Raw genomic sequence first — 12152 nt, forward strand, 5'->3', positions numbered from 1 at the left:
GACAGGAGAGCCAAAATATTAGAAACCGCTCTCAGTATTGCGCAGTTGCACATAATTCAAACTACTACCACAATAAAATGCCTGTCTGGTGTGAATACAAACTGAACATGGAAGAATATTTTATCCACAACATCATAATGTCATGTGTATTCAAATGACACAATGTAAAGTCATACGCTAAAATGCATTTTTTTCCCCTTCAGTTTATTAGAAATGAATGTTTTGATCAAATTCCCCAGTTAGTCTTATCAGTCCAGGCATAGAAATCTCACACTTTCACACATACATTTACTGCATCTTCATCAGTTAGGGTTTCTTACAGGTACAATCCTGGACCTTACAAAAATAAAATATAAAAATCAAGTATTGCAATCAAAATGAATGAAGACCATCATATAAAGATGACATCAATCCTTCAACAACAAAAAAAGTCCAATATCATGCAAGGCTCATCACATCCATTTGACTGCCTGTACACCCATCACACTCTCATTTGCAGGATGTGAGCTTGAGGCCGAGACATTTTGTGCATACGTGACATTCAAATTTAGCTTTGCAACAAAGGCCAACACAAATATGTTATTATTACTCTACAAATGCCAACTGACATGAACAGAAAATAAAGGTCAAAGACACTAGAGTGAATGAATAACTGCACCACTTAATCCAAATGTCATTAAAAGCCACGTGATGACTAAGGGACACCAAACATCTAACTCAATCTTGATTTTTTTTTTTTTTTTTTACGTTCATAATGGGTTGCTCCAGTTAAATAGCTGCCAAATGTCAAACTGATATTAACTCTGAAATATTTGTTCTTGTCCTTTGTTCATCAGTCAATTGTTCCATTACTTTTGAAAAACGGCATAAAATGGCTGTAATTCCTAAATGGCTGATGTGAAAATATATTTTAGTTGTTTATATGTTAAATTCATTCTGAGCTATCTACACTTCAGTCATTGTGCTAAAATGTTTGCTGGAAACTCAGATCTCCTTTTTGTTTTAAATTTGGTGAAGGGGGAATAGCTTGAACCAGGAATTGTTTTATTTATTTAAAGATCCTCATCTACACATTTATTACATTTGGCGGGAGCTTGAAACACGAAGTATGAATAAAGACCTTTGCAGGTTGCAGGTGAGCTTCAAGGAGCCGATGCAATAATTTAGTAAAATCGTATATTTTATATGTGATTATTATTACCGGTAGTCATTTTATACATGTAAAATTTGGTGATGGGTGGAGTTTGAACTGGCAGAATTGTTCATATAATATTTAGGAATTACAACTGATCACTACGTCATGCTGTATTTTTGAGTGGTAATTTGAATATTTTTTTATTGTACTATTTTTTTTAATTACTTAAATTTTGATTAACAGTATGTTGTATTTTATTTTGCAGTAATACGATTATTTGGTGAAGCTTGACCAAAAAAGCATTAGTTCATATATTTTTTTTACTACTTAACATTTTTTTTTAAGTGTAATAATTTACATATGGTGGGTTGTTGCTGTTAGTAATTCTGTTAACATACAATTTGGTGACGGGGCGGGGCAGATCTTGTATGCATTTATGTACGAATTAATTAAAGAGTTGGTGAGAAGAACAAAAATTCTGCATGACCAAATTCCACTTTTTATTTACTTTCAAGTTTAAATTGAACAATAACTAATGTCTGAAATGATGATAATAAGCACCAAAATGTCTCCATGTGGACTCAATTGAAGACTTTGCTGTTAGTGTCTGTCTTTTAAATGATTCCGTAAACGGCCCAGCTTATTGTTTGCTACACATGACGTCGGCTTTTTGGCAGCATGTTTTGCAAACTTCTGTTTCAAGGTCCGACAGTGCAAACAGAGATAGTTGAGCACCTCATATTGACACAACCCCGCGTTGAGTCCGACCCAACACATTGCGTTAAAAATGTTGCTGCATAAATAAGTCCTCCAAATAGTCTACACATTGTTTTTAACAAGGGTATGTGCTAAAAAAAAAAAAAAATCTCAAAAGGGTGGACGTGACCAACTTTGGAATGGGTTCCCTTATACTCTGTTCATATAGTCACGCAAAAAAAAAATACTATGATTTAGTAGTGCTGTGATCGGGCGCCTTGTGGGCATCTTAGCTGTCCTTGTGCAAGGTTTGATGAAGGTGAAGATAAAGTGGTTTCTTTGTGAGAAGTTGAAGTTTCTTCCTCTTGAAGTCGGTGGGCTTCTTGTACCTGGAAATACAAAAATTTCAGGGTTGAACTACGTGTGGAAGTTCGACTCGGGTTTGCGTCTTCTCTCCATTCTGTTAGGTTCATTGAAGATTCTAAATCCGCTTGGAGGTCCACAAAATATTTTGGGCAAAATTATGTCATATTATTTTTAAAAGTATATACAATAGGGAATGGCACTGATATGATTGTGACATTTCAGCATTCATCTGACATCCATACATGAAAAAGACAAATGTCTCAACGAATACGTGACGTTTTTTTTTGGTTTTTTTGGGCCCAAAATAGGCCACGAAGTCTCTTAGCACATCTGAACTTTATTTGTGGTTAATTTGAGGCACTAAATGGTGGCAGGTGTATAGCGGCTCACATTTAACATGAATGTGACGTTTATTCTGAACACAGCCACATCCCCAGTTATAAGAGGGTGTGCACACCTTTGCAAACACAACATCTCAGTAGTTTATTTTTATTTCCCCTCTTGAAAAGAGGTGAGAGGGTCACAATGTCTTGGTCACAATTTTTTTATACTACAAAAACCTGGAATTTGAACAAGTAGCCACATTAGTAGCCAGACTGCCCAGAGATTCTACCATCCTATTTAATAAAAATAAATGAAAAATCAGTCAGAAAGGCATCCCTCTCGGTAAATAACACCGGAATAATGTACAATGCTGACTTACAGTTCAATCACAATGGGTCCAGGCTTGATCTCGTCCATTTCCAAGAAGGCAAAACATTTTGTGCTGGTAAACCTCTTCTTGGGTTTGTAGTGCTTGAATTCAAAGAAAATAGCTGCCCCTGCAGATGACAAGTTGATCTTTTTGAAATCCTTTGCATTTGAAGCATATTATCTCCCCCAAGTCAGAAAAAGAATCAGGGCAAGAGGCATCTTTTCAACACAGCTAACTCCACAAAAACAAGTTATTTCATTAAACATAATTTGCAAATTCTGGACATTTTGCCCACACTTGTCCTGTCCTGTTACCTTTAGGTAGTTTCTCCAGATGCCTTTGGATCTCGACGTCCATACTGAAGTGAATGCAGATGTCTTCCTTCTTGGTGGCTACTGGGGTGTCCTGCACTGGGTTCAAGTCCACGCCATTTGAATCTGCACGCAAAGAAACAGAGATTGCATGTCAGATTTTTCCGAATGAGGACAATTACCCCAACAGCAACGCTGATAATAATGATGGCGGTGCTGTAGTGTGTTTTAGTACCTTTGACACTAATGGTCATGTACGGGTCGATGCATTGCCCGGCATCTTTCAAACCAATTTTTTCTATTCCTATCGTAAGCAGCGTCATTCCAGGCTCGGAGGGTAACCGTGGTAACAAGGTACCTGCAGAGGATAACAAATGTCTCAATTCCAAGATTTTTAATTTAACCGAGATAAAACGACTTTTCCCAATGTGAACCAAGGGCATTTGTTGATCTTAGGAGAGTTTGTTGCCGGAATCTAAGCCATGCACGTGATGGCAATACAAATACACTTTGATGGTAAGGTCCTACCTTGTGAGGCTGTGAATAAAGCAGGCAGGCAAGAATGAGAAGTGAAGTCATGCACAGCACAGGGCCAACGAGACAGGACAGAAAACACAAGACGGCCACATCAAATGGGACATTGTGACCCAACCAGGCAGGCAAAAGGGACGCCGTGTTTGTTTTGGTTTCAAAGTACCCGGAGCTCTCAGGGGGAACGCTTCTGTGGAACCAGCGACTGCGGCGGCATCTTCTTCCTCCAGCTCCAAGTTCTCCTCCTCGCCAGGAGCGAGGATTTTTCTGATGAGGAATTGCAAAAAAAAGTTATTTAGGTGTAAAATCGCGATAAGATATTTTCAAAGCATTACACCAGCGGGTTTCATCATCTGTCCATCTAATATATACATCTAAAGTAAAGTAAAATATAACTTAAAGCGGAAGTCAACCCAAACATATTTTTTTCAAGAATATGTTCTATGCAAGCCCACCAGTTGAAACAGGGCATTCTGATAAATATTGCGTCTGTGGAATACGTGTTAAGCAACTCACTTTCGCTATCTCTGGGGGCAGACATTTTGTCTTCTGTCGACTAAAAATGACATCACAACTACTCACAACGACCAACCATGGCCCAGATTCAGAAAACAGGTCAGCCGTGATTGGTCGTTGTGAGCAGTTGTGATGTCATTTTCAGTCGACAGAAGACAAAATGGCCGCCCCCAGAGATGGCTAAAAACGAGTGGATTTTGCTGCTTAATATATATTCCACAAGTGCAAAATTAATCTGAATACCGTGTTTGAATTAGAGGGCCTGCTGGGAACATATCATTGAAAAAAATATGTTTGGGTTGACTTCTGCTTTAATAAAGAACTATGGAACATAATCAAGAATAACATTACATGACTCAATACAAGCTGAAACACAAAACATACTGAAAGTTGCTCATTACCTTAAGGGTACTGGTTGGACATCAAAGGGAAATTCTTTGTTGTATGTCAGTAAATTCTTAATGACTATGGAGAAAAAAGACATGGTATGCATAAGTTAAAATGATGAGGGGCGTCACAAAACAGCAAACTAATGGCAGTAAATGACTCACTGCTTTCCAGTATCTTCAAGTCTTCCAACTTGAACTCCTCTGTTGACTGTGTGCTCTAAACACATTTTACACACATTTTTACAAACATGTTTTTCTTAAATGGCATTAGTGAATTGAAATTGATGGCGAAAAGGGCAACACGTTAGTCAAGCGCTTAGCGGCGTAGCCCAACAGCCTCGTTGGAATCTCGGCTCAGGTCTTCCTTTGTGAAGTTTGCATGTTTTCCCTGCGCTTGCGTGGGTTTTCCCCGGGTATTCCGGCGTCCTCCCACATTCCAAAAACATGCAAGCTAGTTTCAGTGAAAACTCCGATTTGTCCATATGTGGGAATGTGAATGCTTGTTTGTAAGGACAAGCGCTTTAGAAAAGAGATTAAAATCATTGTTTTTACACATTTTGTTATATTTACAGCCTTATTCATTTTAAAAACTAAGAAATCATAGTATTGAAAATGCACCTTATAAATTTTGTCATAATGGGGTTTTGTGTGTACAATTTTGAGGGGAGAAAATAATTTTGCAATAAGGCTTCCAGAATTATTGACACATATCACACTAACCTGCAAGCTGATACTCCTCATCTCTAGGCATGTTGCAATCTTCCCTAAAGTTTTCTAAAATGGGAAAAAAAAACATGTTAAGTCAATGACAAAGACATGACCCTTCTTGTTTACACAACCCACTAAATGTCTACCTTCTGCTCTTCTGTGAAGTCTGATGAGTTTGATGACTGCACTTCTTTTTGCAGTTGCCTCGCAAGACTGGAAATTAAACGAGAATTTAAAAAAACAGTTAGCAAATACAATAAACTAAATATGCAATGCACATTTCCACCCCCTGGTGTTCAGAGAGAAATGCGTCACAATCTCAAACCTTACAGTTACAGTATTAATGTAATTTTACGCTTACTAAGCTGAGGAAAAATGAACACGATTTATTGTGGTTTTCCTGAGGGATGGGTCCTTTTTTTATTGTCAAGTATTTCCTCTCAAACCACAGGAAACCCACCCATAACAATGAGAGGGTGTGGCTGATATTTCTCAATACTCTGAGGAATATTGTTGGTGAATTTCTGCACAGAGCAAAACACGCACGAGCGCGCGCACACTGATCAAGAAAGCCAGTTCAACACGCGCGCGCACACACAACAAATGCCACATCACGTCATGTGTGGGGTAGATTCACTTAAATGCTCCCGAGGTCTAAATGACAGCTCGGGGGCCAACTTGTGAGAGCTCCCCAATGTCTCCAACCGATGAAGGGCTGCATGCATGCATGCGTGCGTGCGTGCGCACGTGAGAGGCAGGACACACACTTACATTTGGTACTCGTCTATAGCCTCCACTAATTGTCCCCACGAGTCAAAGTCTGTGCCTTTTCTGAAACTGGCGTGCCATTTCTGCAGAGTCTTGTTGACATCAGACATGTTGGCAGGGCGGGTACCGGCGGCCGACTCAGGGCAGCATAGCCGAGGACGACGTTCATCTACGGTGGGCTTCTTCGGGGCTTGAGCGCCTCCGCCGCGGGGCTGTCTGCAGCAGTTCGGGGCCGCGCTGATTCACACGGCGACCGCTGACACCCTGACCATAACCGGAACGGACCAAACCCTTTCTGTCTACTCGGTGCGCACCCCGAAGTCCCATCCGCGAAGAGGAGAACTTACCGGAAGTCCCGCCTCGTGCTACGGGTGCGCACGATATGAGACACGGCGCTGTCCGAGTGGGCGCCAAGACGGAAATCAAAACACAGTACTGCAGAGTTATTATTAAATTACTTTTATTAAATTCTTCATTCTTAATTTGAATAATTACCATAATAATAATAACAATGATTATAATAATAGTTATTATTATTATTATCATTATTATTATTATTATTAATAGTAGTATTAGTAGTAGTAGTAGTAGTAGTAGTAGTAGTAGTAGTAGTAGTAGTAGTCGTAGTATTTATAGTAATTAGTATTTAGTATTAGTATTGTTTGTCATTGTCACTGATGTTCAAGACTCAGTGACACAGTCAAAAAAGGCATGCCTTTTTTGTTTCTTTCATTTTTTTAATTAATGGAAATGTAAAAGAATTCCCCATGATCCTCAAAATTATGAAAACATATGTGCATGCATGTAAATGGAAAAGCGGCATACTGTAATTATTCCTGTGAAAACTACTTTTAGGCTCTAAATATAATACAATCAAATGAAAAACATACGTAACTGAGCGTGCCTTCTCTATCGTGCACATGGAGACATTATTACCTGGCCATGCGTAAGCTAGTTCAGTGCATATTTCATGCAAATATTGTGTACGTGTTCATATTTCTATGCCATATAGTGATTTGCAGAACATAAAGGTTGTATTAGTTCATTTTGTCGTTCGTAACCTAGAAACGTCGTATGTCCATACGGACTGGTCCTTGTAGTAAAATGTGCTTTTGTTTTGAAAATATCCCAGAACATTTCCGGTGCTGGAAATCGTAAATCCACGCAGCTGTGACAACCTGAGTACGTCATCTACGGGACGGACACGCTGCGAGTAAGAAACAACAATGAGACACGACATGAGCTAAAGATGGATAAAATCACGACGGACTCCTCTGCGACTGATGAGGATGAAAGTTTGGACTCAAAAGTTGTGTGTTTAATGAGAGTCGGGAGGAATTCTGACTGGCTTCGCTTGGTAGACAACACAGAGGTACGAACACTTTGCTAGCTTCGTTAGCTAGCTAATCAAAATAACCTGTTGTTGTTGGGAAGCCCAAAGTACGAGTATACTACAGACAAAATTGACCGTATCACTGACTCGTATCTTTCTTGTGTTTAGGTTTCACTTGGCCGTGGTTTTGACGTGACCTACCAACTCTTGTCTTCAAGTTGCCCTTTAATGATTTCCAGGCTCCACTGCACTTTTTCTCAAAGGGAGGATGGACACTGGACAGTGACAGACAAGCAGGTACCCAGTTGTGGGACTGGGCTGTCAATTAGAGTGCCATTTGTGGAATAAAATACACAACAAAACCAAATCACACATATGATGCAGGCATGCAAGGAGAGATATCTGAATGAAATGAGCCCTGCTCCTCTTGAGCTTGGGGTTGTTTCGGACAGTGTCTTGCCTTATTTGTTTTACATTTTGTCCATAGCAGGTCTTGAACTCCTGTTCCAAAGCCCAAATCCTTACTTGGTATTTTTTTAATGGGCTAGTTTTAGGGGATGATCTGTCTCATTGCATTGCACCAGTCTTCATTCGGCCCACATACTGCTGGACCAATGGCAAATCCAACTATTCATTACCATACCGTAGTAAATTGTATGGCTTGAGGTTCCGCTGTACGCTTTTAGAGTTTGTGCATTTCCGTACACACAGGAAGCCATGTTGTTTGTGATGTAATGAAGTATATTTTCTTTCCTTTTTGTGATCACCGTCAGAGTCTTAATGGTGTGTGGGTGAATGGGATCCGCTTAACCGCTCAACAACCCCACCTGCTTCAGCTCGGCGACTCCATCCACCTCGGTGTTCCTGTCCTGGGCTCCAAAGTAGAGTTTGACTACATGCTTGTACAGCGACCCCTCAGAGAAATTCAACAAAACTTGGCAAAAAGACAGAAAGAGGCCGCAAAAACGGTGACCATACCTAAGAAATCCAAGAGGAAGCTGACCGAGGAAGAAGTGGAGCCATCAACCTCAAAGGCCAAATTGTACCGCTGCTCAAACCCAGACAAGTCCTTCGCACAGCAGTGCGCTCTGCCTCCAGCCAGGCACGACCAGCGTCGCAGTTGCCCTCAGCTGGAGGAGGCCGCCCCCAAGCCATATGTGGAGGAGGCAGACCGGGGCTGTAGTCTTTTAGATGTCCCCAGCGATCTGGACAACTTGCAGATGTACGTGTATATTTCACAAAGACGATACACACCTATTGCTTATTAATATCACCGTAACACTTCTCTGCTCTCCCTGTTGCAGGTACAGCCAGAACATCTTAATGCTCAGGAGGCAGGTGGACAACACACAGAGGCAGGTCGCCTCGCTGGAAGGTGAACCCCAATCGGCGGACCCGTTCAGGGAGGAGCAGATCAACGAGCTACAGGGGCAGCTGAAGACCCTGCGAGCCAAGATGCAGAAAATGGAGATGTTTGAGAGGTCCTTCAGTCAAACTAAAAGGCAACAAGAGGTGAGACCATGCTTACATTACATTATGATCTGATTTGTCTTGTAACCGGATTAACAATGAATAACAATCTAGCGCTTATAGGATAGTATAGGGATATTCAATATCACTTTTTTCAAACTGATACCAGTTTAAGTACTCAACTCTTGAGTGCTCACCAATATCGACATCAAGTAACTGATACCACTAGTACTTTAGATGCATATCATTTCTATTAAAGAATTGACAGATCATTTTTTAAAAAGTCCATTTGTTTATTTCTGACAAAAAGCAGAGCAGTCACTCTATAACAAAGAATTTGGGTTCCTAAGCATTAATATCGATCCCGTCCATCCATTCTCTGTACCATTTATCCTCACTAGGGTCACGGGTATGCTGGCGCATATTCCAGCTGTCAATGGGCAAGAGGCGGGTTATGCACTGAATTGCCAGCCAATAAACCTTAGAAACATACATATATTTATAAATGAAATATAATAAGAATATACTGAATTAAATATAAATTGCATTTTAATGGACATATGAGAGGATGGATATGAATGGAATTTAAAAGACCACATTTCCCTGCCAGCCATGCCGAAATGGAGTTAACAGACTGTTTAATATGTTGTCGGTGTTGTTTTACTCCTCTTCTGCATTTGCACACCCAGAAAACACAGCAGCCAAAGGAGCTGATGGAAAAACAGTTGGAAGACGCCTTGCAGGAGGTAAACACCAAATCATACATGATTGAATCATGCATTCCATGTTGGAATTTTTTGTTTCATTGCTTAATTTGTTCTCCACACCTATTAGCAGAGAAAAGTTATGGATGAACTAGCACTTTCTCGGACAAGGTTCGAGGAGATTCTGTTGGCCAAAAACAAAGAGCTTGAAGTGACTATGGTGGGTTGCTACGCCAGGAATCTCTTGAGCGCGCTGCACTTGTAGAGCCTCATGCCATTTCTTTTCCCAGGAGGAGAAGGAAAAGGCGAAGGCCCAGAAGGAGGAAGTTGTCACACAAGTGACCGAGGTCCTGGAAAACGAGCTTCAGTGCATCATCTGCTCGGAGCTTCTTGTTGAGGTGCGAGTCAGTAGACCCTGCGCAACGTTTGACAAGCGTGTCAACGAATCCCAAACCGAAAGGACAGCTTTTTCTGCTTGGTCTCTTCAGGCTGTCATCCTGAACTGTGCTCATAGCTTCTGCTGCCATTGCATCAAGCAGTGGCGCAAAAAGAAAGACGAGTGCCCCATCTGCCGACAGGCCATCAAATCGCAGACGCGATGTCTGGCGCTGGACAACTGCATCGACAGCATGGTGGAGAACCTCAGTTTGGACATGAAAGCCAGACGACAGACGCTCGTCTCTGAGAGGAAAGGAGAGATGTGCGTTAAATCGGTCCAAGATGGAGGCCCCTAAACCTCAGCGTAATCGTTTTGCTCGGCTGAAGGGAATGACATTTTTACGTACTTTGCTAAGTCTGAAAGGCAACACCTGTTGGGATGACAGTGACACTAGTGATAATAAATACTGACAGTAATTAAAATAAATACATTTGGTCTTTTTTCGCTGTTATCATTACACCGCCGTGCACATTACTACTATGGTAACCATAAATTAGTCAAGGGACATTCTGGGTAGATTGAAGCGTCACAAATTTACCTTGCACTCATGTGACATCCAACCATCAAAACATTATTCAGTATTGAGAAACATTACTTGATTCAGTAAGCAATCAATGTGAGACAGAATGTTTAATGACGCAAAGACCTTTATTGTTGCCCATCATGCCGCACGTGGACTTCATGGATTTAAAAAAAGTTTATTTAGGTTCTGAGATGTAATGTCACTACATCAGATACTCAATGCGCTTAAGGTCACTCAGTAATTCTCTGCATGTTTCATAAGCAATATATTTTTTTTCCTGTTAGTTCGCCAGTAGCTGACCCTGCACAAGTGATTGTGATTCAAGATGAGAGCAGCAGCAGTGATAGCATTAGCGACGGCAGCAGCTCTGTTGAGTCTGTGGGGACCCCCGACAGGACCGACTGGACCTCCAGTCCTCATCACAGCAGTTCCTCTCATAGTGAGTTGGAAGTTTGTTAGCATGTGATCAGCATTTTGTTTGACACAAACAACTAAAACAAAAAATGCTGGGGCACCCTGCAGCGTGATCCCTTTCACAATGAGTGTTGAAAGCTCTTCAAGTTTAAGACTGATTTAAAAGTGCTGTACAGTGAGCATCAAAGTTCAGTTTTTTTAACTCCTGTATTTTGCATACAATTATCACTCCACCGTAAAAATAAAGGAATTTGGCTGATTTGTCAGTACTTTGGAAGAGGACTGTTTGTTATTGTCATGTGAAAAATGTTCTTTTAACAATTTTTTTGTTTTGTTTTGCAGATGTCTCAGTAATCCAGGATGAGGAGAGCAGCAGCCGCAGTAGCCGCAGCATCGGCAGCAGAAGTAGCAGTAGTGAAAGCGAAAGCGACAGCAATAGCAGCTCTTCTGAAGACACCGTAGGCACTCCGAACAGGTCCCGGTGGCCCTCTAGACCTCTTCACAGCAGTTCCCATTACAGTGAGTGAACTGTTGAAGACTGTGAATTGATTATTATTTTTAATGATGTGTATCAATCTCATGATCTAGTGACACTTTTCTGGATGCTTGTATGGCTAAGGTGAGTTGGCATAAATGATAAAAGAAGCGAGAGAATGGATTGCACACCACAAATCAGACGTCTTTGGTGTAAAAGTGAATGGGCTCACCTTCCAGGCACACAATCTTTCCGTCTTGTCATCAGAGTTGATTGGCATTACTCGCTTTCTCATTAACACATGGGTGAACTTTTAACGCTTGTTACATAACCTTTGTCTTGGAAGCTCAATCCCAATGAACAAAGACTTTTTTTGTTGTTGTCGTTATGCTTCGCAGATTTGAGGACACTCTATCACGATGAGAACAGCGATTAATAGCAACAGCCGGTGTGCATAACAGCAGCTTCAGCTCTGTGTACACGAACAACTGGATTTACTGGAATTCCTGTCTCCTAACAGTAATTCTTCTCATTAATGCCTAAGATCTTTAAGGTTTTTTTGTTTGTTTGTTTGTTTTTAAAAAAATATGTTTTACAACTAAAAGAATAAAAACAATTCTGTATGTTGATTTTTTTAAATTTTTATTATTTTTTTGTTTTTTTTTAATTCACCTGCTCTT

General features: G+C 40.6%; 2 protein-coding genes across 3 annotated transcripts; one reads left to right on the forward strand and one right to left on the reverse strand.

The window, feature by feature from the left end:
• Positions 1 to 183: 183 nt before the first annotated feature.
• aida (axin interactor, dorsalization associated) lies at positions 184 to 6487 on the reverse strand. Its single transcript, XM_086019384.1, has 10 exons — positions 6118 to 6487; positions 5493 to 5559; positions 5359 to 5412; positions 4801 to 4855; positions 4651 to 4714; positions 3900 to 4000; positions 3438 to 3560; positions 3206 to 3328; positions 2901 to 3018; positions 184 to 2220 (listed from the first exon to the last, which is right to left on the reverse strand). The coding sequence occupies exons 1-10, from the start codon at positions 6222 to 6224 to the stop codon at positions 2121 to 2123; spliced, it is 912 nt and encodes a 303-aa protein (XP_085875510.1). The 5' UTR covers positions 6225 to 6487; the 3' UTR covers positions 184 to 2120.
• A 778-nt stretch (positions 6488 to 7265) lies between these two features.
• On the forward strand, positions 7266 to 12101 carry rnf8 (ring finger protein 8, E3 ubiquitin protein ligase). Of its 2 annotated transcripts, XM_086019373.1 has the most exons (12): positions 7266 to 7486; positions 7616 to 7744; positions 8221 to 8669; positions 8752 to 8959; positions 9607 to 9663; positions 9752 to 9841; positions 9912 to 10019; positions 10110 to 10321; positions 10868 to 11022; positions 11340 to 11516; positions 11586 to 11616; positions 11871 to 12101. In XM_086019373.1, exons 1-12 carry the CDS (start codon positions 7364 to 7366, stop codon positions 11893 to 11895), a joined length of 1764 nt encoding a protein of 587 aa, XP_085875499.1. In that variant the 5' UTR covers positions 7266 to 7363; the 3' UTR covers positions 11896 to 12101. The 2 variants fall into 2 exon arrangements, with proteins under 2 accessions (XP_085875499.1, XP_085875500.1); XM_086019374.1 differs by lacking the exon at positions 11586 to 11616 and having other exon boundaries at positions 7267 to 7486.
• Positions 12102 to 12152: the final 51 nt, after the last annotated feature.

Source organism: Filicampus tigris, chromosome 20, assembly GCF_054856515.1.
Source record: "Filicampus tigris isolate MCC_2025a chromosome 20, RoL_Ftig_1.0, whole genome shotgun sequence".
In the NCBI taxonomy this organism is placed as follows: Eukaryota; Metazoa; Chordata; class Actinopteri; order Syngnathiformes; family Syngnathidae; genus Filicampus; species Filicampus tigris.

Excerpts from the sequence above, each read along its gene's own strand:
- aida (XM_086019384.1), bottom strand. The coding sequence starts at position 6,224 with ATGTCTGATGTCAACAAGACTCTGCAGAAATGGCACGCCAGTTTCAGA. Across the intron at positions 4,856-5,358 it reads TGAGGAGTATCAGCTTGCAG|AGCACACAGTCAACAGAGGA; the intron begins GTTAGTGTGATA and ends AAATGTGTTTAG. Across the intron at positions 2,221-2,900 it reads GGACCCATTGTGATTGAACT|GTACAAGAAGCCCACCGACT; the intron begins GTAAGTCAGCAT and ends TTGTATTTCCAG.
- rnf8 (XM_086019373.1), top strand. The coding sequence starts at position 7,364 with ATGGATAAAATCACGACGGACTCCTCTGCGACTGATGAGGATGAAAGT. Across the intron at positions 9,664-9,751 it reads TGGAAGACGCCTTGCAGGAG|CAGAGAAAAGTTATGGATGA; the intron begins GTAAACACCAAA and ends CACACCTATTAG. Across the intron at positions 9,842-9,911 it reads AAGAGCTTGAAGTGACTATG|GAGGAGAAGGAAAAGGCGAA; the intron begins GTGGGTTGCTAC and ends TTCTTTTCCCAG.